At 42.1% G+C, this 26780-nt stretch overlaps 2 protein-coding genes across 7 annotated transcripts; one reads left to right on the top strand and one right to left on the bottom strand.

The window, feature by feature from the left end:
• Positions 1-16: 16 nt before the first annotated feature.
• On the top strand, positions 17-26241 carry GTF2E2 (general transcription factor IIE subunit 2). 6 transcript variants are annotated; one of them, XM_069773538.1, is made up of 8 exons: positions 17-126; positions 815-981; positions 12722-12813; positions 13357-13464; positions 15240-15422; positions 15905-15998; positions 24232-24347; positions 25385-26241. In XM_069773538.1, exons 2-8 carry the CDS (start codon positions 819-821, stop codon positions 25502-25504), a joined length of 876 nt encoding a protein of 291 aa, XP_069629639.1. In that variant the 5' UTR covers positions 17-126; positions 815-818; the 3' UTR covers positions 25505-26241. The 6 variants fall into 6 exon arrangements, with proteins under 6 accessions (XP_069629639.1, XP_069629425.1, XP_069629494.1 ...); XM_069773393.1 differs by lacking the exon at positions 17-126 and adding an exon at positions 161-343 and having other exon boundaries at positions 15912-15998; positions 25385-25447; XM_069773179.1 differs by lacking the exon at positions 17-126 and adding an exon at positions 162-343.
• On the bottom strand, positions 3163-10847 carry SMIM18 (small integral membrane protein 18). The gene is made up of 2 exons (XM_069773660.1): positions 10328-10847; positions 3163-6078 (listed from the first exon to the last, which is right to left on the bottom strand). The coding sequence occupies exon 2, from the start codon at positions 6031-6033 to the stop codon at positions 5740-5742; it is 294 nt and encodes a 97-aa protein (XP_069629761.1). The 5' UTR covers positions 6034-6078; positions 10328-10847; the 3' UTR covers positions 3163-5739.
• Positions 26242-26780: the final 539 nt, after the last annotated feature.

Genomic DNA, 26780 nt, shown 5'->3' with positions numbered 1-26780 from the left:
CTCGTCGCCACGGCAACGGCCACCCCACTTCCGGGGCGGGGCGGCGGCGCGGAGGCTGCCGGGAAGGCGGTATGGCCCAATAGGCGGGGGCGGTGCTCGGCCTGCGCCTCGCGCTGCGGCGGGCGGGTGAGGGAGGCGGCGAGCGCGCGGGGCGGCGGGGCCGTGAGGCGGCGGCGGGGGGGGGCGGGGGGGAAGGCGGTCAGCCCTGAGCCCGCCCGGCCGGTGTGGGACAGGCGCTGAGGAGTGAGGGAAAGGAGGGAAGGAAAGGGAAGGAGGGAGGCGGCTTCCCCAGGCCCCTGCCCGCCGCCGGCCCTTCTTCGCGTTGTCCCGCTGTGCCGCGGAGGTGGGTAAAGGGGGGCGTGGGGGGCAGCGAGGGGCCGACGCCGTCGGGGTCGCTGCCGGTCGGTGGTTTTCGGGCGGTGGATCCGGTCGCTTGGGTTTGTCGCCTAAGTTTTGTCTGGTGTGGGTGACTTTGGAGTTCCTCGTTAACGCCGGGTGCCGGTCAGACGGGCGTTTGGCCTTGGTGTGGGGCCGGCAGGCTTCCCCGGCGCTTTCCCGGGTGGATGTGAGTTTGAGACCTGGCTCAGAAAGCTCGTTATCTACCTTGGGATTCTTCTTTGGGGTTCGGGGGGTTGTTCTGACACTTGAAATCCCCAGACGTGTCAGTTTCTTAAAAGTCCGTGCACTGGAAGAGAAGGGTACAAACAAGAAATAAACAACTTCATAAACAGATTTCTCTGCTCTTAAGTATCTTATTGACTCTAATATCTTTTTCTTCCTTTTTCTTCCTTTTTCCTCTTACTTCTTGTGACAGAATTATGGATCCAAGCTTACTGAGGGAGCGAGAGCTATTCAAAAAGCGTGCCCTCTCCACACCAGCAGTAGAAAAACGTCCAGCGCCATCTTCTGACTCCTCTTCTTCAAAAAAGAAGAAAGCAAAGGTAGAACAAGGTGGCTCGTCAAGCTCAAAACAGAATGCAGGTTGGTGAAAGTCTTCTGTTTCACAGCTGTTTGGTGTTTTCTACCACCTGCCTCTAAGCTATGGTTTATTAGTATGAATCAGTCTATCTGAATTTTGCTGGTGGTTGTTGTCATTCTTTTTCTTAAGTTGTTGCTTTTTGTTAGGAAATTTAGTTGTGCGATGGGAAAAAACGGTTTTGCTACCACGTATGCATGTCAGGCATTATCCTGTGACTTGTTTGCTGTTAGTCAATTGGAGTAATCGTTGCTGCCAAAATATTTCGGATGAAGCTGAGCTTTAATTAGTGGATTTCAGTGGTTGCTGGACCCAAGGACAAGTGTTAACAGCGGTATTGTTCTTTTTTTTTCCTCCTCTGTCTTTCTGGTAAGAGAGCGCCTAAAACTTAATTTTGTTAACTGTAGGTTGTAGGCTATCTATCCGTGTGATGGATTTTGCACCTTCCATCTTGTCTGGCTAGCATATTGTGATTAGCAGTCATTCTTGTGTTACTTGGGACCTAATCTTTGTTCATGAACACCAGGGCTTCTGTAGGTTTCTGTCTGCTTTGGTCAGGAGTTTTGCTGTTTCCCTGGGATGATGGCACTGATAATGCGTCTCTCAGTATCAAATAAGCGGTTAATAAAGCAGCACCAAATTAGTGGGAGCAAAGGAAAAGTGCAGTATCTGGAGTAGCAGGGAGAGGATTTGTGTGCACGCAGCGGCACTCTCTGTGTTTGCTTTTACTGTGAGAGACTCCTAACTTGGGGGGCCTTTTCAGTGCTCTGAAAGCACTGACAGTTCTTGGATGCACTCTTAAAGGTGCATTTTATGTCAGGAGTTACTAAAACACAAAATACCCTGTTGCACAAACTCATTGCTTGGTCATATTTTGAATACCACGTGTGGCTGTCTTCTAAACTCCAAAAGAAACAACAGAGCTAAAAACAACAGAGAAGTGCATCAAGGACGATGGGAGGAGTGGAGCATTTTCTGTCTGAGGGGAAGAGTACGGAGTCTGCTTATGTATGTCCAGGTTCTCAGGGCACCAAATAAAGTTATCAGCCAGACATTTTAAAATAAGTTAAGGGAGGCCAGGTTTCCGTGGTCTCTTTGCCACAAATAAAATAAAAATCTATGTGGAATGTCCTAAACTGCATATCCTGCATGAGACCGGTTTGCTGGGAAAGGGGGATGGGGAGGTAGGAAGAGGGCAGACAGTTCAAACGTGAGTCTGATCTGGAGGAGTTGAGTAGATATGTGGCCGAGTGGCAAAGTAGATAGAGAAAGTAATTTCTTTTCTGTGGTTTTGTGGGCTGGGTATTTTTATAAGTGCTTTTGCAGCTGTCAAATGATTAGCTTACACAAATAGGAACGTGTGGCTCTGAGAAAATACGCTTTAACTTTTATGCTGCTGGCTTCATTCCAGACAGCGTCAGAAAGATTTCAGGGTTTCTATAACACTTTTATGTGGAATGAGTTCAGTCTACTTTCATTTTCCCTTGGAGAGTATTTACTAAGTACTGCAGAAGCAGCAAGGATGGAAGAAAAATAACGGAGAGCGAGCGAGCCAACTTTCTTCCTCTTGTTCTTAGGAATCAGCTCAGAACAAGTGTTCAGGCTGGCAAGCAACTGAACAGGTTAAGCAGCCACAGGCAGCGCAAGTTGCCCTGTGATGCTGCAGAGTCCAATTCCTTTGCCTCAAAACCAGCTTCTTATTTGAATCGCCAGATTGTTAGGTACCTGTCAGATATGCGTGTGTCAGAGATGGGTCTTGGGGAGGTGGAGTAAGAACGTGATGTTGAAGAATCCCTGCCCCACCCCCCCAAAGAAATGAAAATGAACATGATCAGTCCTAGTTTTGTTGTGTAACGACCACAAAGACGGTAAATAATGTCACAGTGACAGTGCATTGGCATTGATAGTCTCTGGGTGTGTAGCACCTGCAGGTTCTCCCTTGTTCTGTGATTCTATGACCAGAGAACCCGCCCTTGTCACTTTTTTGGGGAGGAGAGACATTGAGATCACACTAATCTTCAAATGACTGTATAGCTAAATCTGGTCTGTGTGTGAAGATTTGTTGTAAGCTTTCCAGTGAGAAGAGTTATTACTATCATTATTTGAAATCGTTATTCAAAGAAGTTATTTGAAAAATTCAAACTCTGCCTTGTTTACTCAGTTCAGAATAGTAACTGGAAAATAAATGAAATTGATCATATCTGTTTATTTCTTTTTATTAATGAATAGTAAGTTGTGCCTAAAGCCTTAGTCTTTATCTTAAGACCTTTGTCTTGATGGTCTTAGCCAACAGTAATCGAGAGCTGAAATCTCCAGGAGCAGTTTCACGACTTGGTCTACATTTGGGAAAGAATCGTCCTGAGGCTCTAGGGCTGTGCAAGGGTAGATCTTTGTCTTCTGTTCCTTGTGCAAACACCCAGCCCCCTTTATAGATCTGTGAAATAAGTAGCTGGAATGAGTCCCAAGATTTGTCATTGCGTGTGCTTCTCAGGAAGGCTTGAGAACTTGAAGCCAGCATAGCAGAGGCTAGCCGTGTTACTTCCTGTACGCTGCCTTCTTGTGTGCAGCGATATTGAGCGTTTTGTAGGGACGCTGCAAGCGGCCAGCAGTCCTGTTGCTGTTCGGAGTGTTTGCTTTCAGGAAAGAGGCATGTTAATTAATTCAGTGCATCCAGGCAGCTACTGTTGCCTATCTTGAGCAGGACACGGATCTCTCAGGGCTGACGCTGTCAAATACAGCAGAATGTAATGAGGCATCTACCCGGTGTCCCTGACAGCAGAAAGCATTATTGTCACTAACACTAGCTTCATTGTACGTCTTGGTGTGGATCCTAAGTTGTCTTGTACCTGGGATGTCAGCTTCCATTAATTGTGCTTATAGTTTGATTCTTAGCTAAAAGCATTCTCTGCACGTGAGACTGGTACTGGCGGGACTTCACTGTAACAAGTGTATCTGAGATGAATGGTTGCAGCGGTGGTAGTGTCATTTTGTGATTGCAGAAGGGAGGTTGCTTTTCCAGGTGAATCACTGGACTGGCTGTGCTGGTTAGTAGTGGCCTGTGTGTCTTGTGACTCCATCTCACTGACCAGGAAGAGCATGAGTCAAATTAGTGAGTCTTTTATTGTGTCTGGATCTTCTGGAGCTGAGGCATACTGAACCTGATAGAGGCAGTTTATATATTTTTAAAAAAAAAAAAAAAAAAAAGAAAGAGATAATTACAGGTACTGGCCATAGCACAAAGGTATTTCTGATGTGGATAGACTGCAAGATCAGCGTTGTAGCTTACTGGTCCATTTGGCCACTAGGTGGGTTTTGTTTCCCTAATGACAGGAATATTATTTGGGTTTTATATAGTTAAATATCTCGTCCCACATGTAGCTTCAGTCTGGGATGTTTCTCGCTGGCCTGCTTCTCTGTGGGTTCAGGAGTTTGAAAGACTTAATCAGGTCTTACTGATGGCCACACTGTTGGACGCCATTATTACAGTTGTAATTTGTAACTGCAAAACTTTTATGGTTTTAAAAACTATAGATGCAACGCAGCTACAGAAGAAAAACAATCTGGTGAGCTAGAGGTCTGAGTGTTAGGCGGTCAGTTTGTGAGAAAGGTGTGAGTGTGAACTCTCTGGGATGCATCGGCAGGCGAATGAAGCAAACTGAGATTCTCTTGTGCAAAATGAAGTCACTTCTCGCCGTACATCCATCCTGCCATCTCTAGCGCAAGGCTTATCCTGGTGTGGCCTCCTTTGTGAAGCATGTCAACACCTGAAAGCTGTGTGCAGGCTGAGCAAAATTACTGTCGTCGGTGTGGGAGATCTGCGACCCGTCTGCTTGTCTTCCTTGGCGAGAACTCAGTCAGTTCCAGTTCAGCTTTGAAAAGTTAATCTCCAGCATGTCTGACTCCCTGTGGTGTTGTGGTTACCATAGAGGCAGCAGCCTTGGGGCAGAAAAATGTCCCTGTTTGTTCCAGACCGTAGTGCCACTACAGTATGCTTTTGTGGAAACAGTCAGATATTCTTAAAGTAGTGCATCAGTCACGTCTCAACACCCAGAAGTTGTTCAACAGGTTGAATATGAAGTAAGGGGAGAGCAGTTCTCTGGAACTGGAGAAAGGGAGGGAGAAAGGGTCAAATTGTACCACAGGAGGTTAGAAAAGACCATTTTAGGGGGTATGTTTCATGTTGGTTTACTTTTCTTCCCACCACCCTCTCTTCTAAAAGCAAGAAACCCGTAATTAAGAAGAGCTGTCAAAGGCAAGAATTCACACAAGTGTCTCCTGTCTCGTGGGATCTCTCGCCATGCAACCCTTCTATCTCGTATCTTTTTTCTCACCCCTTTTATATCTGTGTGGTTGACCTCAGTGGGAGGGCACTGCTGTGTCTTTGCAGTATGTATGATCAGATTGTTGAGTGTTTTTATAAATATTTTCTCCAGTTAAGCAACATAGTTTTATGCATGTTAGGCAACATTTGTTTGTTCAGGTAGACAAAGATCTATGCTAGTAATTCAATATAAACAACAAAAGTTCATTTGAAAACAAATATCTTTTCTCCCCCCCATAACATTGCAACAGATTATCCTTCTGCTAAGCACTCCGAAATCCTTTGCCAATTACTCAAGTTCACATCCAGAGGTAAAATGATAACTGTTGCTGTTATATTTAAGTCCAAAAGAAAAAAAAGCATGTGACTTGCTCATTTGTAAGATACAAGAGGCTTCATTCAAGGTGTTTAACGTTCTTCAAGTGCTGATGCGCAGTCCTTCCTACACCACCTCTGTTTCATGCTTTCTGAAGCTGTTCATCATTGCTCTGACAGGATTGGGTTCATTCTCCAAGTCTTTCACAGTTTTATTTTTCACACAGCAGCAACAGTCTAGCAGTTCATAGAGGAAAGCCAACACCACCAGAGAAACTACAGTAAAGATGAATATGATCAGAATAATAAAGCAGGCAGTGTTCCAGTTATCATGGAAAGGGTAAATTTTTTGCACTTGAAAGCCCAGATACTGGGAAATTGATGTAGTCTCGTTCCAGTGAGTGGTGTTGAGGGTTGCCATTCTTGAAGAGTTGTCTTGGTGTGCTCACTGTCACGGATTTGGGGGCTGAAACAGAAAAACAAAGCTGTTGAGGACTGCATTGACCAAGAACATGCTGTGATTTTTATCCCAAACTGTTAGAACTTAAGCTCAGACTAAGTGCTCGCACCTCCTACAAACATGGATCGTTGCATACTCGTATTTACTCACAAAACTATCAAACTCTAAATGTACAACTTTTGTGATTTGTCTGGAATGTTCATTTCAGCGATGACTGGTCCACACATGTGTCACATAGTGCAAATTATTTTGGAATGAGAGAGCTTTGCTTCTTTATTTCACGTATATGCAAAGACAGAAAGCTTACAAAGATATTTTTCAAGATATGCAGTGGTTTCGGTGACCTGTCCACTGTTGTTATTGAGGCTGGTACTCGCATGGTGTGAAAGTCCTCAGTGCTCTTTTGGCATTCTTAGAAAAACAGGAGATCCGCGTACCGCCCTTCCTTATCTGAGTGATTAGAAGAACTTACTAAATGTTAATGTCATTGGAGGTTGGTTGGTTGGCTTTTTTCTCCTACTTGGGAGAAAGAAAGAGGTCACTCTTTAAAAAAATGTATAAATCATAACTATTTTGGAGGACGTTTTCAAAGAACAGAACTTTTGGTCGTTCTAGTACAAAAAAACAATCCTGGTTCTTTAAAACTCATTATTTTAGAATTGCCTATTAGCCCAGACTTGTTAACCCTGCAGAAGTCTTTTGACTTCCGAACGCCAGATTTCCCGATGCATTCATTCCCAGGCTGTTCCACTGTTGAGTAGAAGTTTGTGCTCGAGAAATCCAACTGCCTCATTCAGCTGCCCGAATGGCACTGAGTGCATTTGGAAATCTTGGCCCATTTGTGGTGCTGTGATCATTTGGATAGATAACAAGGAAAACCCAGCTCTTTCTGAGGAGTTCTGATTTCTTATTTTCAACTGTATTCTCTGCTTAACTGCTAGGAAAGGAATGTCATCTTTGGTCCAGTACTGTCTGTTTGTACCCAGCAGAAGAAAAGACTGCTTTGTGGTGTGGGGGAGAGATGAAACAAGAAGTTGGCTTCAGCGGATCTGCCTTTGGCGTGAATGATGTTGCTGTCGAGATGTGCTGTTTTGGAAAGGCCATTGCTCAAAAGTGTGGAAGTAGGCTGTGCCTCAGTAATTACTGTAGTATATCTAGAACAAAAAAGCAGTTTTGTCTGTGTCTGAATTTCTTTGTGAATTACCGATAAGCAGGTGGATGAGGTGTTTGGCAGTAACATCTTTACAGTTGTGTCTGGTTTTCCCCCGGTTTCCTCCTTTCCCTGGCTTTGCCTCCCAAAACTGAGGGAACTTACAGTACTTTTGGTATATAGTCTAATGGAATAAAAAGTGTCCAAGGAGTGACAGTAACTTCTGGTTACCTGTCTTAGCGTACCGTAGGACACCGTAATAACCTTTGAATCCTTCAGGCGATTGAAAACTGCGTGTGGGAGAAGGAGATTGAGTCAGATCTCCATATTCCCTTGAAGAAATAGCAAAGAGTTTTTAGGTGAAACGTGGTGGTGAGCAGCACTGACAAGCCAGCCTGTGCCCCGCATGTAAGCCTGTGGGTGCATGCGTGCCGGCTAAGGGGCAGCTCGCAAAATGTGCTTTCCTCTGCTGGGGTGCCCCAGAAAACGTGGGATTATGGAAGGGGAAGAGAGAGACAAGATTGTAACTTTGTAGAAACCTGGAGTCTTATTTCCATGCCTTAAGGAAAGAGTTTTTTGCTTTGAACATAACGCAGAAAGTGAAAACCTAGCTATGTTCGTTACAAAATGGTCCTGGCTATCCGCATTTAGTTGAATTTCATTCAGTAATCAAACCTACGGAATGAAGGGGTAACGCTGATGTTTGTTAAACTGTGCTCACCGGTAATACTTTAATGAACCTTGTGTATCCCAGAAATAATTCTGCAATCAATGTGTTTAGATGTCGAAAACTACAAAATGCCTGAATAAATGGCAAGTGACAAAGGCAAAGTGTGATGGTGTCTACTAAAACAGATTACTTAAAGCAGCCTAAGTACATGTCATTATTTTTGTGTCATTATTTGAAAAAAGGATATTGTGAAAACCAGGATGATGCAGCCAAACCAGCTTGCAGTTTATGTCTTATTTTTACTGGTCAAATATTAAACATTTTGTTCTTTATCCTTCTGTCTTTAATGGGTTTAAACTGAAACAGAACAACTTTGTTGTTGGGAATATACCTGGCATTAGTATTTGATACAGACATTTATTGGAGCAGTTGCAGTAACTTACTGTTTCCTCTGTTAAATCTGTAACTGAATACACAAATTTGTAACTGAATATACAAAGTATGGCTGAGATGGATAGGATTAATTAAACTGTTAGTTTTTTCTTAAACAAAAGATTACAGAGCAACTCCAAGCTAAAAATACTCCTGAGCTGAGCTGGGTCCTGGCTTTGCAAGCGAGGCTTGGTTTGGTCACAATCTAGGAAAGAAACTCAGCTGACCTGTTTTATGGGACTAAGAAGTCAGGAGGGTTGTTGAAACGCTGGTCTGAAGATTTCTTTGAAAATCTGTGAGAGAGAAAGGGGGGGCTAAATAAAAGGATTTGGAGTCCCCTTTAAGGGGTAATTAAAACAAGGAGGATTTAAATGTGTATTTTAAATGGCAAGAGAATATCCTTGAGAAAGAAAGGAGAGGGGTTTTGTTTTGATCTTCTTAAACAGATTTCCAAGACTGAGGATTTTCTTGGAATCTGTTGCATTTAAGTTTGCCCACTCTGTAAACACCAGGCACAAAAATTAACTGTTCCTGCTGATGTATTTAATGAAGTTCAGTAATGTATGAAATTTAGTATTTTAGTAATTGCTAAAAGTGTTCGAGATTTGGGGCCACTGTAGAGACTGGGCATGTTTACATTGCGTAGCCAGAACCCTTTGCCGGCACAGCTCTCCGCCAAGGCTGTAGCTCTGTTGCCGAGAGGAGAGGAGCATCTTTGGCATGGCATGGAATGGCTCCCCAGGCAGGAGTCCATGCCGCTCGGCTGCCGGCGCAGTGCAGCAGCCGGCCCCTTCCCACTCCACAGCCACCATTAGGGCAGCGATTTGCACAGCGTAGAGAAACTCGTCTTTACGCAGGGAGGTGGAATTTAATGCCTGTGCCGGAGGTGGTTCGTGCTTCTCGAGGATGATGATGATCTCCTTAGATTTGAATGAGGCGAGGCAGATAAATATCAGATACTCGTTGCTGTAATTATTAAAATACAAGACTGAAGGAGCCATTGCCGAGCCTTCAGAATTAGCACAGCACTAATAAGGTTAGTGTCTTTGAAAGCTGTCAAAGATGGTCTGGTTTCATGCAGTTTTACTTATTTTGTAATGGCACAATTTAAATTAATATTTTAAGCCAGTCTGATTTGAATGCATTTCAGCTATTGTATGTATCCAAAATGCAGTGAGTTAAATATTTAATGAATTGGCTTCTGTAATACCCGTATTAGGTTTTAATTTAAAAGTATCATCATCTTTAGACGCTGCAGAGGAGCAGCTTTATTTGAAATCGTATGCATGGAGCAGAGGGAAATGACTGGCAAAAAATCATTTCAATGCAGCACTGAGGAAGTCCTGTTTAAGAAACCACTGAATAGACATCTTGGCGTAATAGCATTTACAAATCTCAGATGGATTCTAACCTGTCTGTTTGTATTGTGTTGATCACGGCTCCAGTATTTACAGGAATAATAATATGCAACGGGATTTTCTTCCTACCCTAATGTACCAAATTTCTAGAACAGGTTTTTAGCATATCCATGAACATAGATCTCTTTTAGGCAGCTTAATTGATACGGTTTACAGAATACCCACTTGGGAGATATATTTCTTAAATTTCAGGTTTAGCTGTCTTTGTTTTAAGGAAAATCTTTTCACTGTCATTTCTGCAAAAACATACAGAATCAGTTACAAGGAACGTGAGGCTGCAGGAAACAAGCTACCTCCCCAATAAGCATGAAATCCATTTTGTTTACTGAATCTTGGCTTGGTGCATTAGCTTTTCTGCAAGATGGAGTGGTCATCAATTTTCCATTAGTGCACAGATGGTGAAAGTGCTTGTCTGATAGTGCAAGACAAGCCCCTCTGCGTTCAGCGGAATAAAATCCTGCTAAACCTAGAGAAAAATCATTCTGATTCTAAGAAGCTTTTTACAGGCTTGTAGGTTACAGGCATATTTTCTTTTAGTAATCAAGATAAACCTAAGACAATGTTATAAAATGAATACACACCTACCTCTTGTCTGAAAGGATGCTGAAAGAGCGCTGTTCTGGTCCCTTTTTTTAATGCAGCCTATGGCACTGCTAAGATGGAGCTTTCCTACCATTGGCCAGAGTATGATGCTGCTGACAACTTCCTTTATGCTCATTTGCATCAAGCCCTCAACCCCAGGAGTAAATCATTCATAAATTTGGCTCTTACTGTCTTGAATAAGAAACGAACCCCTTCCCGCTCTCGTTTTGGGGGATGCTCTTTGTGCGTGATGAGCTTGTTAGTGGAGAAGCGTGCTGGGAGGGCGACAGTGGCTGTGACCCTGCTTTGCTTTGCGCTGGAAAGCAGCCGGTCAAACCATGACGTTTGAAGTGTTAATATCTGCAGATTTCCAGCTTCGCCGTGTGGTTAGATTTGCTTGTCATGAACTATAGCAGGCTGTAGCCAGGCAGATTAAACACGATAATCTTCTTGATTCAATTGACAGAACAAATACATGATAAGTCATCTTAACTATTTGTTGTACCTCTGAATTTATTTTAGTCACTTTAGACCTCTCGTTACACGTATGTTTGTTTTATTTGGAAAATGTCCTCCATAGACACTAATTTTTAACAATAAAAGGGGACCCTGTAGGGGAAAATCCCTATAGGCTGTATTTTCAGGGGGAGCTGGCTTTTGATTTTCTCCCTTTTTTCCATTTAGTAACCAGACTAAAATGTTCTTCTGTAGCTGGAGTTATACTGATTCTTCTGCGTTAATTTTAGAATTGTTGTACTACGTAAAGCCTCTAATACGATGTAATAGCTTCACAATTACCAGTTGCTGAGTTTTAAATTTGATGTTTGTTCCTTCGGCATTGTTTTTTACTACACTAGCACCAGTTTCCATGAAGTCTTCCCGATAATTGTCAAAAGCGGATTTGAAACATGACTACATCCAAAATTCCCACATTGCAGTTGCCTTTTATAGGGACTTACAGATCAGCTTAGAAGTAGGTTGAGATGTAGTGGGACAGACAGGAAAAAGATTCACCTGAAGCATAGTGACTTTGGAAACTTAATTTGGAGTTTCCTGTGAAGAACTTGGCAAGGGCATCTAAATTTAAACACGGTGAATGTAGCAGACTTTCTCTACTCGGTGGAGGTGATTGATCTTTGTTGAACACCTTAGGTGCATTTTCTAGAATATGACGATCTTTTTTTCTTTTTTCTTTCTTTCTTTGCTACCGCAAACCGCTGAGCCCTTCCACTCCTCCTTATCACCACTTTCATCCATACCCTCCAGCTGCCCAGCAGAGCAAAGACTTTGCTTAGCAGCTCTTCTCGGCAGCCATTGCAACCTCTTCCTCAGTTAGTGCACTGACTTTAATTGTTCTTTTCTCTCCCTCGACTGATTTTTCCACAGAAATAACAGGAACTCAGTATCTCTGAGATACCTACTGTCCTGTCAAATATGATTAGAAATCACCAGTGGATTAAAAAGTTCCTGTGGTGACAAATAGGAAATGTTCTTTTTCTGGAGTAGCTGAAATTCTGAAAAGCTGTTACCATTAAGTTTGAGCAACGTTATGCTGGTAATGGGCCTGTGGCTTTTGGTAGCGGTTTGTGGATATTTCTGTTTAATGTGCTGTGCTAATAGCTAAAGTTAATAGAATAGTCATTAACAACCTTGCACGAATTTTTAAAACAAGCTTTACACAGTAGCAAACTCATGATGCATTAAGACAGAACCAGACTTGACAACAGAGGGGATTCTGGTGCAACACACCAAGTTGAATTGTTTTGAATTTATGGAGGGTTTTGGGTTTTTTTTAATGAGTTTTCCACTAGAGCTACTTAAAAAAAAAGCCAAACAAAAAAACCCCAAACAAACAAACAAACAAAAAATCCAAAAAAAACCACCCAGCACAACCAGCACAGCTTTCCTTTACCTGGTGTGTAACTGTTGCATACCTTTTAGGAATAAGTGAAACTTTCTGCTCCTATCTCAGCAGCACAAAGCTATCAGTAGACCTATTAATTGTTGGGCAAAAATGCAGTGCATTATTTCAGCATGAGTTAATATCATAAATTATTATGATATGTTAAGCCACAGAATTAAACATGTACTCTTATGGTAGTAATGCTGCAGTTGCTTGCTGTTTTCTTAAAGGTCAAGTCCCAATAACTTTATATTTATGGAGCTCTGCTCAGAAGTGTTCCAGAGCCATGCGTGTCAACAGGAAGCTCTGTGCATCTGGATCAACACGTGTGCTAGCACAGAGTCCTCTGAGGGTGACTGCTCCTGCAACACACATTTCTGCTCATAGTTGTAATTCTGAAAGCTTATGGAAGTAGAGTGAGAAAGAGATGGAGTGCAGAGCCAACAGGGTGTTGTTGAAAGCATCATTTAATTGTTTGTTTTCTCCTCTTGCAGATCACAGTAATGGGTCATTTAACTTGAAAGCCCTTTCAGGAGGCTCTGGCTACAAGTTTGGAGTCCTTGCTAAAATAGTGAATTATATGAAGGTACGATGTTTTGTTTTTAAATATATAATGTTTTTAAATACTTTTCGTTACTTACTCTCCTGTGGTAGCTGAAAGATGCTGAATATTTCAAACTCTAAAATTCTTTTACTGCAAGAGTGAGAATCTCAAGAAACTGCTCGTTAAATTAAAAAATGCTGTCAATAAACAAAACGGTCAGCATATTGTTTCATTACTGAAATCCTAATTATTCAAGGTCACTTAAAAAGCAGGATAATGTTTTTTATTTGCAGTAGAAATAGGAATTGCTAGATGCAGTCAACTTCTAGGATTCATGAGCTATTTATCAAGATAACATGTAATTTGGTGCTAGACAGATGACGTTGTCATCAGTCTCAGCTGGTACTAATTATTTTTGCTTATATTCTCAAAAACCCTAAATTGAAACTCATACGCTATGTGTCCATCCTGGTTTTGCAAAAGTTGTTTTGTCATCACGTTATACCAATTTTATTTACTTTATGATAATTGAGTCACTGAATAAAGTAAGTCCAGAACTCTAATAGATCGTATTTACTTTTCCAGACTCGGCACCAGCGTGGTGATACACATCCATTAACCCTAGAAGAGATTTTGGATGAGACACAGCATTTAGATATTGGACTCAAACAGAAACAATGGTTAATGAGCGAGGTAAAGAAAACATATGTTTAGATCTTAATTGAAGATAAAGGATTATGATAAACCTGAATTACACATGTTTATTTAACTACAAGCTCTATAAATATATAATCTCCTCTTTAAGAAACTATGTTGATTCACATGTCTGTCTGTCTTGTAACTCCTACCGTTGAGGTAACTCTGAAATGAAAGCTATTCTGACATTTTTACGGACCTGTTGGAATTGTTACACAGAGAGTATATGTTATGTCAAGTGAATTTATTCATTACTAATTTTATATGAACAAGCTGTTTTTCTTAAGGAATTTTTTCTAAAGAACAATTTCAAGCGGAGATCTCTTCCAACATCGAGGATGTTAAATTAACTAAACCAAAGGAGTATGGCACAAAATTCATAGGCTTACAGTTCTTTGTTACTTACCAAAATGAAGAATTCTGATGTGAAATTTATGTCTGAAATCGTGGGGCAACAGATCTGCAAATTCCACTGTTGGAGTTCATTAGGCTCACTCTGGATGCTAGGTTTTGTTCTTACAGATTCACTGTAACTTGCCACCATATTCATCTTCATGCTTAATCAATCTGAATGTCTTCATGGAATTTCAAGATGAATAAATCGGCAAAATAACATGTTTGGTGTTTGTACTTGATTGGCGTACCTGGTTTTGCTCAGATCATATTTAAAATCCTCACAACAGAATAGTAAAGGCTGTTGAGAAATGGGCAAAAAATCTCTGCATAGTAAAACTAGGATGGTTTTAACTAATGCAGCCTGTGGCATTCCTTTGCTACCAGTACTAATATTCTGGGGTACAGAAACCTCCAATACGGCAGTGTTGGTTGTGACGGAAGCTTGACTTTGCTGAAGTCTTTTAAAAGGTAGCTCCAAGTTGTTTCTGTAATGAACTAGAATATCAAGATGGAATGAAAAAGCTCCTCCCAAGAAGTGCATATAAAATCATCACTGAATTGTTACTGGATGAGAGAAGGTGAACAAACACCCTGCAGCGCCAAAGTTAGTTACCTTCTCTGTTACAGGTGTTTTCTCTCTCCTTTCTTCTTTCTGTGTCTCTTCTCTTTCTCCTTTCAGGGTCAGGCTGGCATCTGCAGAAGAAACTAAGTAGAGTTGCCCTCTGTTACAGGTGAACTTCCACTGTGGTACTGGCTGCACAGCAAAAGTGATTCGGAGCTTATCTTAAATCATTTCAATTGTCCATGAACTTCTGGTCAGCTTCACTCTGAAGCTGGCATCATAATTAAAATCCTACTGTGCAGGAGGTCTGCTCTTCTCAATTTCTTCTACAGCTGCTGGTGCCAAGTGGCGGCAGTTGGGGAAGACTGACTCCTGTTTTGTTCATCCCGGGTTAATGCCTTTCACATTCATAACATCCATATGACCCGAGCTTGATATGCCGAGTTGTGTGTTTGCACTTTATATTCAGCCATATCATGCTTTTTTGTGTTCCCTCTTCTTTTTATGTTGATTCCTTTCTTAAAAAGAAATGCGTGCGGCGTTCTGCCATAAGAGGCTTCATGGACCTTGGAGCCCAAAGGCATTAAGTGAATGACGTTAAGCTTCCTTTGGTGCTTTGTGCTTTATGTTGTGGCAAATTATGCCTAGGCTGGTGGATCTAGGATCTAGGGATTTAAAATCCGTTTCAAACTCAAACCTCCAAACTGGCAGCTGTAATGTGTGGCTGATGTGCTCTAGCTGCTCAAAAGCACACTAGAAAAAAAGTACTAATGTGTGCTCTTTTTAAGGTTTAAAATTTATGTCCCTATTACAGGCTCTAGTCAACAATCCAAAAATAGAAGTTGTAGATGGGAAGTATGCTTTCAAACCCAAGTACAACTTGAAAGATAAGAAGGCTCTGCTCAGGCTATTGGACAAGCATGACCAGCGAGGGCTGGGAGGAATCCTTTTAGAAGATATTGAGGAAGGGCTACCCAATGCACAGAAAGCTATAAAGGTGAGTAGCACATGTCTGCGATTCAGTGAACCCGTTCCGGTTAGCTTCTCAAAGGGGACGCAGAGGCTAAGAGAATTTTCTCATGAGTTGTTTCTGTTCTTTTGATAACTCAAAAGCTATTTCAGAAGATCTAATGCTGTAGTTTTTTCTGTATTTCATCCTTTACTTTCAGATTTGGCCTGATGTTGTGGCACAGCTGTCAAAGCTCTTTCTCATAAAAGACTCTTGATCTCCCACATTCCAACTGTAGGCATTTAGTTCTGCTTTATAGCTTGATCTCCGTCCTCCATATCTCATCTTTGTTTTATTAGTGTACTTAGTATCAGTGTCTGCTTTGGATGCTTTTCATTGCCAGTTACTTTGCTGTTTCTCTAGTTTGTTGTGCTTCTTGTAGCACAAGATCTGGGTCTGTTGTTCAAGTTGGAATCCTTACTCTTGGAAACGAAGTGATTTTGAGTTGTTCTTTTGCATTTGTTTCTGAGGCTTTAGGGGACCAGATCATCTTTGTTAATCGCCCTGATAAGAAGAAAATTCTTTTCTACAATGACAAGAGCTGTCAGTTTACTGTGGATGAAGGTGGGTGTTCCTTTACATATGTTTCCATGCTAGTTGATTTGAATTTATCTTAAACACCTATATGTGTAAGCAGTCTTTTAGGGTGGTAATGAAATACTAGGCATACCCAGATGTCAGGAGAACGGTTTATATTAACATAAGGCTAACAAGACTAGCGAGTGAGTTCTGGGGTGATAGCCTCTGTTTTATACTGGTACATTTGAACGTGGCACCAGGAATCCAACAACTTGCTTCAAGCATAGCAGTACAGAAGAGACTAACAATCACCTGACTGTGACTAAAATGGCATCTAACATTTTGCTCTGTAAAGGGCAGCCAAAAAAACCCAAAAGAATGGCTTCTAGGTGCAAGTTTGTTGGCGTTTTTTCCAGGTTATTAATCACGTGCCTTTTATTGGTGAACGCGATGAGAAGCCACAAATAGAACAGAAGGAGGAAGCAAACAGGGAGGAGATGTGAGCAAAAGTTCTGAGAAGGGGTAGTTTACAACTGGGAGGAGAGCGCAGACGTGGGGTAGTGCTGCTGCCTAGAGCTGGAGAAGATTTGGGACTTCAGAAGGTCAGCATGTGTTTTCTGTCTAACAAATAGTGGTAAAATCCTCTGGTACAATGTGCCTGTTTATGCACAGAAATTCATTACACAAATCAAGGTGTGTTCCAATAATGACATTTATGCCAACATCAGATGCCTGTAAGTACAGAAAGGAGAAGGCAATCTGTGTCAAAAGACCTTACTTTAAATGACTCCAATGACACCGAACACTTCTGTTGTTAAGATACTATTCTTGCAACATGCCACATAAAGCCATCTTATCATATAATGTCACATTATGGTAAAAAAAAAGGGGGGGAAGAGTTTTGATAGAAACTTGAACTGCTCTACTTACAGGACTGTAGGACAAACCAAAAAGCTGTTTTGTTTTTTTTTTTTTTTTTCTTTGGCTAGCTCAGAGAGGCTTATTTATTTTCAGTAGAATTAAGCAACTGGAAATGTGTATCATTAACTTATTTGTTATGTACCACACTTTTAGTAATGATAGCTTTCTTCCACAAGGATAATTAAGTAGATGTGACATCTACAGCATTTAAAAATACAAGAATTGTTTCAAAATATTGACGTGAATCTGTTTTTAAACCTTAATTTCTGTCACTTCTTGATAGCAGCAGTAGGAACTATATGTGAAATGCAGAATTATAAGCCTTTAGTGTGCATTCACAGGAATTTCTAAACTCCCAAACACCTATGAGTTTACCATTAACACTGTCATCCTGTTCAGATAGTGTCTCTTCAGTCCATCAGCCCACAGTTTTTAGGGATCCGAACATGGCCAAAACATTTAGAAATCAGTGCTGTTGCAGTAACTGTTAAGACAAAGCTTTTAAGTTTTTAGCAGCTACTGGTTGTATTACAGTCATGATTGCTGATAGTTTCTTCTTGTGCAATTTATTTGCAGATAACTGGCACCCAACCATCCTAAAAGAGTTATCAGAGGGAGATCTCTACCCTATTGCTCTTAGTTTGTATTAACTCCGGGATTAACTGTGAAAGTTAATAAAAGAGCCCATTTTATTAAGACGTAGCAAGAGACATCTGCCAACTCTTCATCAGGTAGCCAGTATAAATCCAAGGCTGTTCATGTACAATACATTATATTTTAGCACACCCAGCACTGATCTGTGTTTAGGAACAAGCAATGCAGGCTGTTGCTGTGAAAGGGGAGAAAAGGTTAAACAAAACCCTCTAAAACCCCTTGAAACAAAATGTTTAAGCCGTTTGGCTCAGTCTCCCGATGAAGGCAGGCATTTTAAGCCTGCAGTGTCTGTAATGAAGGGATTGCTAGTGTGCAGTGTTGTTTGTACTTCAAGGTGGCTTTGCTTTCTTTCATCCGCAGGTGGCAGCATGTTCCCATCTGATCAAAAAGTGGTGGGGTTGTCTTGGTTTTTTTTGTTTGGGTTTTTTTGTTTTGTTTTGTTCCTGCTGATTTTGGTTTTTCTTTTCATGCGGATGATGGTGCTTTGTTCTGAGAGGGAGCAAGAATGCTTTCTCTTTTGTGAATTTTGTGATCTGCCTGTGTATGCCACAACTCTTAAAACATCCCTGAGTGAGTTCGCTTACTTATTGCAGCTGGAACGGGTCCTTTTTCCAACCATGTTACCCTGTGATTAAGAAGACCCATCCCTCCCAAGCAGTTTTGCTTTACAGTTCTTTCCAGAGCACCAGAAGCCTGTCTCTTAGGGAGTCACTGGCAGAATTGTCTTCGTACAGGATGAGTTATGACACATTTCTGCGTTAGCAGTGCTGTTTCAGCTCATTATCTCCAGCAACGTTAAAACGAAGTTTTTAGAAGACTGCAAAATAAGCCTTGAAGTGTTGTCAGACTCTTTGATCTAGCAGCTGATGACAGTTCAAAATATGTTTCTAGTTTAATGTTTATCATTAGAAATAAGGCCTCTGCGCTCCTCAGTGCATGATTCTGCTGTATGATGCCCTCCGGTTTCGAACATATGTTGGCTAGGATTAATATCCTCTACAAGTTAGGCATCCTCTCCCATCGCTGTCTGAGCTCCATCACTAGTCAGTAGAGAAAGAGGAGCTGCTGGGGCAATCTGGAGCTTTCTGTCTAAAGTAGTGGGAGGAACTGCTTTCTGGGAGTGCCTCCCTCTGCCCTTGCTACAGTTGTTTTGATGGCTGAACAAGCTTTTCTTTCTCCCCTTTTGAAAATAAATCCTAATGTACTGCAGCAGTGGTGCAGTACCTATGTATCGTGATCTCAAGGGTACTGGAGAAGGTTTTTGCAGTAAGGAACGGCTTTTGTTCTTCCTTTTATGTGATTAGCCAAGGAAGGTTCAGATTGCATGTGTTCCTTCTTGACTTCCTGACTAATTAATCTTCTGTCAGTAGTGTGTAGCTGAAAGTGTTTATAAAAGCAGGGCTAGATTTCAGGTGCTTCAGCCAAGTAAAGCACTGCTTTTTTGTGCTGGGGCTAAGCACTTTGCATGTGAACCAAGCTTTCACCCCGTGGCTGAATGCTGAAAGGCCAGTCTGATTGCTTAACTGTTAGAGATGGTATCTTTCACGTCTGAATGCAATATAGGAAGTATTTTAGTGCTGAAAAGCTTTTAATTATACATGTTTCTAATATTTTTCCTAAGCACCTTTGAAGAGATTTAAAGAATGGCCAAAGCCTCTTAAATTTAACAGTATAAAAATTGCTTGGGATCAGTGATGACTTACTGCTCTGGCTTTGAATTGCAAGGTGGACCAGGGGCAGCACAGACTTAATATCAAGCACCCTTTCCTTTAGGTATAAATCTAGTACTGTGTTCCTTGAGACTGTTAGGAAGCAGAACTCTGTCTTTCCCTGTTACTCAGTTGTTTCTTCCCTTCTGCCCTGTTATTGTCTGTTCTTGTCCTGTGCTAAGATTTTTGGCTCAGGTCAGTGAAGATCTTTAAGCTGTTTTTAATCTCTGGCAGATTTCATTACCAGTGTGATATAGCAGATTATCTCCAGAAGCCATCTCAACCTTTTTGCAAGAGCAGGTGAGGCAGTCAGAAGTGCAGGATAAGCTGCACTGAAGTTACCATGCAGCCATTTACCCATGACTTGTTCCCCAAATGTAAGCATGTTAGAGTATAATCACTCAGGGAATGTCAGCGCAAATTGTTTTCGTGTATGAGGCACCTCGTGATGCAGTAAAGTTGAGGTAACTGTGCATCCTTACCCCTTGGGCGTTTAGGAGAGAGAAGGTGTTTGCAAAATTTTTGTTACGCTGCCCTCTACTTTGCTGTGTGTTGGTTACTGCTGGTCAAAGCTCATTATTTTTAGTCTGTGCATGCAGACACTGTGATGATGGAGATGTCAGCAAACATCTAAAGTGGCCTTTGAATTGGCTTGTAGTCTCATTCCCTCCTCTCATTACTTGAAAGACCAGAAGTCAGCTATCTGGAGGAGCAAGAGAGCAGCCTGTGAGTAATGTTGATTCTGTCAGTCTTCTGAGTTAAAATCTTTTAGTGATCAAATTGCAAGATATTGCATATAGGATTTGTTCGTAATCCAGGCAAGACACCAAGCACCTACCTCGGGTACCAGGTTCACAACTTTCTGCCTCTTCTGGGGAAGATCTGCATTGGCATCACGACTTGAAAGCTCTGCTGAAAATGCGCGTTGTCTCCTTGAGCATTCGCAGCACCTGCTTTGCTTTGGCCAGAAACTCTTTGGAAATTTCTCCCCAGGGGACTTTTTCTGGGCTCCGTCTTGTCATAGCAGCCTAAGCTGTAGGAGAAATTGTCAGCTTGTCTGAAAGCCGCCTGCTGCAGTCAGGCGAAACCTTGCTGTCTTGACTGCTGGACATTTTTTTTCCTTCCATAGCTATTATACGCTTGTTCTGGCTGATCTATCAAATAGTTTAGTGGCTCTGATAGAAGAGTGTCTCACCTTCACCGTGTTCTGGTGGCGTAAAGATCACCCAGCAGTTGACAGGACACGGAGAAGGAAAATTGAATGTGCTCAGTAATCATAATGGTTACGTGCGCTGCAGGAATGTGTGCATCTGAACCTGTTCTCTATGCCTGGCTGAAGCAGGCCAGCATGTGGTGAGCTTTCTGCTCCAACAGTCCCCTTCCCGCTCCTCACACCAGTACTGAACTCCCTGTGCCCTGTCCACAGAGAAAAGGAGACACTGTGAAAAATGGATCCGCTATATTGAAACCATCTGTAGGAACTGCCTTCTGTCACTGTTGTCTGCTCTTCAGGCACATCAGCTCATCACAGCATTTTTCTTTCTGTCTTCTCCCCTCCCCAGAGACAGGCCAGCCTGCCGCATCCTCCTGCCTGGCCAACCATAAGCGAGGACACTGTGCCAGAGGTGGTGGAGCACAGTAATCGGGTCGTTGTGTGTCATTTCCTCCTCCCTGGCCCCTCTCATGAACTACTGCTTTTAACAAGTGGTGACCCGCTTTACCTGGAGCCACATAGCAAAGGCCAGGGTGACAATATTTCAGATATTCCTCAAAGAAGTTGGAGAAATCTCTTTCTATCTTGGGTCAAGGGTATGAATTTTGAGGTGCAGAAATACCACAGCTACAAATGCGGAGGGTTGTTTCATGAGAGCTGTAGTTATTACCAGCTTTTCCCATAGGTTCTCATCTTTCAGAGAGGATGTCACAATAATTCAGATAGCGTATTCCCAAGGTCTAAACTTTCACTAGCTGATAGGGACATAGTCCTTGGAGCCTTCTGAATAAATCTGACAGGTAATGTGGAAATGGTTCAGTGCCAGTCAGGCAGCTGATCTGTTTCTTCAGTTCTTGCATTTAGCTGGTGTCTGGTGTTACACTGAATCGCTTTTGTGATGAGATGATAGATGTATCTCCTTTTCCCTTTAGATGGCACCCTAAATGCAAACAGCTAGTATGCACAGCTGTCTGAAGGGTGGCAGCTCTGTCTCCACCTTTATCCTGTGCTTTTAGTTCTGAACCAATCCTTTAACACAGAGCATCTGGGGGGTGGGGGTGGATGGGGATGGACCATGTTGTTGTGACTCCCCCCTTTCCTAGGCAATAAGGTATTTTACAGCCTTATGTGCAGCTTCAGCATGGGAAGAAGGTTCTTTTGCAGTTATTGCAATCAAAGCAATAGCACTGAAAGCAGCCTGATTTACAAAGGAGTTTTTAAATGGAGTTGCAGAATACTGTGTAGAGTTACTCTGGTGGGGCCGATTAGTGGATTAAATTATCTGTATGTAAAGTCGATTTTCGCTTTGCGGTTTTGATTCTTGGTGACTGTTACATTCGTATTTCTCGGCCAAGTTTAAAAGGTGAATGTGAAGCTGTAATGATGGTATAACCGCTGCATTACAAGAAATGCAGAATGCTGTGGTTAGATATTAACTGTGATCTGCACTTTTGTGCATGTTGATCCTTGAAGAGCTGACCATTTATTTTCTAGCGTTTAATTTTTCACTTCTGTTCCCCAGAAGAATGTAGACCAGTTTAACATTAAGCACCTATCCTCAGCCTTTTTTTCTTTCTTTCTTTTTTTTTTTTTTTTTTGGACTGGGGCATATTTGTCCATATATCATGAACTCTAACAAGGAAACGACACATCTGTGTTTGTAGCAGAACACTATAAATAAAAGGACACTGTCATGTAAAAGTGCAGAGTTATCAAGTCTCTCATCTGCTATCACCTTGTGTACACGTGCCTGTCGTGCATCTTGGAGGACTGACCTGCATCTCTCCGCCTCCCACAGGAGCCAACTGTGCAGAGCCAAAGGCAGTATAGCACAACACAGTCTCAAAGTATCTCTAACTGGGATCTGTTTAACAGTCATGCATTTATGTGCAGCCTTGTCACTTCACGCATGAACTGCAGAAACACATGATTTGCAGTACAGTTAACTCACGAAGCGCGATACTGCATTTGCACACCCATCACCTGGTTCATCTTTCCAAGCACCACAGGGTCATGGTGTCCAGCTGAGTCCAGCTTGGGTGCTCAGGACAGGGAGGGGGCATGAACAGAAACAAAATAGCCTGAAAGAGCATGTTCCTCTAAGTCTGGAGGATGCAACAGGACCCTTGCGCAGGCTTTTGCTGTTAAGACTTAATCTGAGTGCTCATCGCTGAGAAATCTCTCTTGCATGTTCAGCTTCAATCATAACACAACCTTCTCCACCTGCCACAGCAGGAATAGGTGAGGGATGATCTGTGATAGCTGGCACCGCAAGTGATGCTGAAAGCCCGGAATTACACTCAAAATGGATGAGCAGACGGAGAATGTCTTGACTACAGTGTCAGTCCTTGCATTAAGTTATCTGAAAACTGCAGTCTCGATCCCGCTGTGCTGTATATGTGCCTGTATGAGAAACAAGCTGAGCGCTATCTCCGTGTGACCAAAAGTGGTGTTTTGACAGGATTTATTTCTCTTCAAAAATGCTGCATTACCAAAAATGAACATTGTTGTTCTTCGCTGGCAAAATTCCTTTCTTTTGTTTCCTGGAAAGCTTGAACAGTCCCTTACTGTTGGCAAAGGGAAGAAAAGAAAGACCTGAGACTTAAAGCATGTACTTTCATAGAAAAACAAGATGCATTAGGAAGGGAATTGGTCCAAGTGCAGGAACCAAGTCTGTTACGTATGCTTTTCGTACAGTGCCGTTTTGTCGCGACGTGTCTAGAGCTGGTATATCTGTGGCAGACCGTCACTGGAGTGTTTCATCGCCTGCTGCATAGGACAGCTTCTTAAGCATGCAGAAGTTGTGGTTGTTTTGACAACTGTATACTAAATTTATCTGGAAATAAAGGAAAAAATTTAGTCTTGCGTTGCTATGTGTGCCTCGTGTTTTATTTATAGTTTGTTAGCCAAACCTGCTGACAGGATATATCTAACTTAGTGCCTGGGGAATGAAGGGAGGTGGGATTGTACCAGCCGCTGCCTGGAGAAGGCATTCCAAAGGCTCTGTGAAACTTTACATGAGGCAGAAAGTGTGCAGGCAGATGGCAGCTGCTCTAATTAAGACTTACTGTCTCTGTCTTTTTTCCTGCTGCTGTGGCTTTTAAGGTATCTCTCTTCTTTTTAACACCAGAGGAATTTTAGTAATTTATTGTCTGTATAGCATGGTATGTATTATATTACAGTGATAAACGAGTTTAAACCCACTGAAGTAAATGTCTTGAATCTTTAGTAAATTGGACTATGAGATGACAAGTCTCCCAAGACAATGGCAGCTGAAGATGTGTAAATGAAGTTGCCATTTATGGTTAGTTATTACCCTTCACCAAGATCTTTTGAACCGAGGCTTGTAAAACATGTTGACAGCTATAGGGATGCTAGAGAATCTATAGCAAATTAACATTAAAAGCACATGTTGCCGGTGGGTGCTCCTGATGCTGGAGTGCAGTTAGCACAGTTGAGAATCAGCTCATCTTTTTCCATTAAGTTTTGGGGGTGTCCTGTTGTTGTTGGTTTGTTGGTTGGAGTTTGGGGTTTTTGTTGGGGTTTTTTTGTTTGGGGTTTTGGTTTTTTTTTTTTGGAAGTGCATCCAGCATTTGGAGTGGGTAAAGGTTGTGCTAATTGGGTGCCTGCTGGCGGTGACCGCTGCATCTGTACAATCACAGACTGACATGCCAGAATACTTCAGCGTTTGAAATCAAGTCGGTTTCTTTCCCTTCGTGTGGGGGCTTTGCCCAGGGTTTGTTCATTGGGATATAAAATGAGGGTTTGTTTGGTGTTTCAGAATTTCAGAAGCTGTGGAGGAGCATTCCCGTGGATTCTATGGATGAGGAGAAAATTGAAGAGTATCTGAAACGACAGGGTATTTCGTCCATGCAAGAAACTGGACCAAAGAAAATAGTAAGAGATACAAATTACAGATCTTTCTCGGAGATTCCCCCTTTCCTGACCATGCAGTGTTAATTCCAAAACATGTTGGTGAGCCTATGCACAGCTGCTTTGTGTAGCTCGGGGAAGCGTGACCAATTTTAAGAAGTTGTAAAAAACAATGCTGTAGCCAGCAGTCAGTGTTTTTATAACTTGTTTGAGCCGGTGTAATCCAAGCAGCATCAAGAAGAGGGCAAATGCCAGAAATCCCTGTGAGCTCCAAAGTGGAAGCTTCTGCTTGAAGCTGTACAATACATTAGGAGTAGAAGAATAGTTACTTTTTGGGGGAAGGGTGGGGTTTTTTTTAACTTTCGCTTTTCTGCTAAGAAGCTTTGAAATCCTGATGGGAACCGTGTAACGTGCCTGCCACCCCACACACCCTGTTCTCCAAACTGGGTGCAATACCCTCGTGTTTTACTAGGAGGCCAAAATGGCTGCAGGCTCTCCAAAGATGCTTTCCTTCTGGCTTCAGACTTTTTTTTCTTTTTTTTTTACATTTATTTGTATGTGATATAGCATGTCTCGTCTTTTCTGCACTTGGCTTCAAACTGTCCTTTCATGAGAGCCCTTCCACACAAGACTCGTTCCTGGTTTCTGCTAGTCACTACACTAAATGCTTTAATGCCTGTCATCGTGTAGGAACCCCTCATGAATTCCTTATATGTTAAATGCATCTTTGAGCACATAATTGTGGGTAGAATTATGGGGCAAGTACCTGCTTCTGTTAACTGTGTGGGAGTGTTTGAAAACTTTACTTATAAACACCAGCTTTACTACTGTGCATGGCGTACAGAGACTCTGCTCTGTCCCCAGGGTCATCTCCCTGCCTGGATTTGAAGTGAATGCTGTTGCTTCTTGCAAAAAAAAGCAAGCTCCTTCCCTGCCTGCCCACCCCTGGTTCAAGTAGGGCTCTTCTTCGCAGAAGTGATGACTACCACAGCGTCGCACATCAGGTCAGATGTCACAGCTGGAGGGCAGATTTTTTGACTACTGTTTATTTCTTCTTGTAGGCTCCTATTCAGAGGAGGAAGAAACCCGCTTCTCAGAAGAAACGTCGATTTAAGACTCACAATGACCACTTGGCTGGAGTATTAAAAGATTACTCTGATGTCGTTCCTGGCAAACAGTGACCGGTTGAATTCTGGAGCAAACATGCATTTTTATAAGGCTTTTTGCCACTCGGGCTCAGTGTCTGCTCGCAGAAAGACTGACTGTATATAGTAAATGTGATATGTTTCCCCCATCCCAGCAATTGCCGAGATGAAACAGGTCAGTTTAAGAGCAAGTATGAACTACTAAATTTAGAGTTTAATTTAATTAGCTAATGGGAAATGTGTCTTTAAGAGGTTCTCACTAGTTGCCTCTTGGCATAGAGTGATAAATGGTGCTCAGCATGTAATGCAGGAGTTCCTGTTCAGTGCTTAACTCTGCTTTTACATTGCTTAATGGGTATTTACCCGGATTACTTACAAGGGGCTTTCTAGTAGAATTGAATACAGTATTTGTTTTACCTGTTTCGGGGAAAACCTTTTCCTAAAATCACTGCAGGCAAGTTTCTTTCACAGTCAAATATACCCTCGGTTTGTATGCGTCTTCCTTGCCATGGGACTGAGCTTTACTGAACGTGGGTGATATCTGAGGCTCAAACTCAGAAAAAACGCTCTCCTGAACTCCCAGCAGGCTGCAGGATGGCAATGCAGCTGTAGCTTCCTAATGCTAATCAGAAATTGCCCTCGGCGATTTCTCTTCACTGTAGTGGATGCACGTGTGTTGCACAGTTCTACTTTATGGACCGGAGGGAAATAAAATGACAGTGTAATACTGAAGCAATTTTTTTTTTTAAAGTAATAAACTTAAAATGCTGGTTTCCAGTGTTGCTTCCTTAAAGACTGAGAGAATTAACACCTTCTGCGTTGCATTTTCCTTTTCAAGGAGGTAAAGCAATCTTTGCTATATTTTTATCTTCTCAATGACTTATTGTTCTGGGCTAACACTGTCATCTTTTTAATCGTTCTTGGTTGGGGAGGAGGGAGGAACCACCTTAAATGAAAGCTCCCTGTTAGATGCCTGATGTTCTGTGCAGTACAGACTAATGTGGCATGTGGCCAAATTATGTCCTCTTGATAACTTATTTTTACATACTGAACCAGAGTCAATCAATGCTGATATTGTTTTCATGGCACTGCAGGAGAGGAGCTGTTTCTTTGCTCTTCTAGGGTTAGGATCAAAGATAAAAATAGGTGACTGCGATATCCCACTGACAGTAGATTGCTGCTGCATGCACATGAGCTGTTGTCTTGCTTGATGTATTGGGGGTTGAAGCAGAGGCTGTCGGATCCGAACACATGAACAGGTGAAGAATAAGGCTCTGTTGCACTGAACAAGTTGTGTCTACTTGGGGAAGCA

This window comes from Haliaeetus albicilla, chromosome 1 (assembly GCF_947461875.1).
Source record: "Haliaeetus albicilla chromosome 1, bHalAlb1.1, whole genome shotgun sequence".
Taxonomy (NCBI): domain Eukaryota; kingdom Metazoa; phylum Chordata; class Aves; order Accipitriformes; family Accipitridae; genus Haliaeetus; species Haliaeetus albicilla.
Note: the sequence above shows the minus strand (reverse complement) of the source record. Positions and strands in the feature narration are given on the sequence as shown.

What these genes read in the sequence shown, in the direction of transcription:
- SMIM18 (XM_069773660.1), bottom strand. Translation starts at nt 6,033, where the DNA reads ATGGCAACCCTCAACACCACTCACTGGAACGAGACTACATCAATTTCC.
- GTF2E2 (XM_069773538.1), top strand. Translation starts at nt 819, where the DNA reads ATGGATCCAAGCTTACTGAGGGAGCGAGAGCTATTCAAAAAGCGTGCC. An exon ending in AACAATGGTTAATGAGCGAG is followed by an intron (nt 13,465 to 15,239) that starts GTAAAGAAAACA and finishes TCCCTATTACAG; the next exon opens with GCTCTAGTCAACAATCCAAA. An exon ending in AAACTGGACCAAAGAAAATA is followed by an intron (nt 24,348 to 25,384) that starts GTAAGAGATACA and finishes TTCTTCTTGTAG; the next exon opens with GCTCCTATTCAGAGGAGGAA.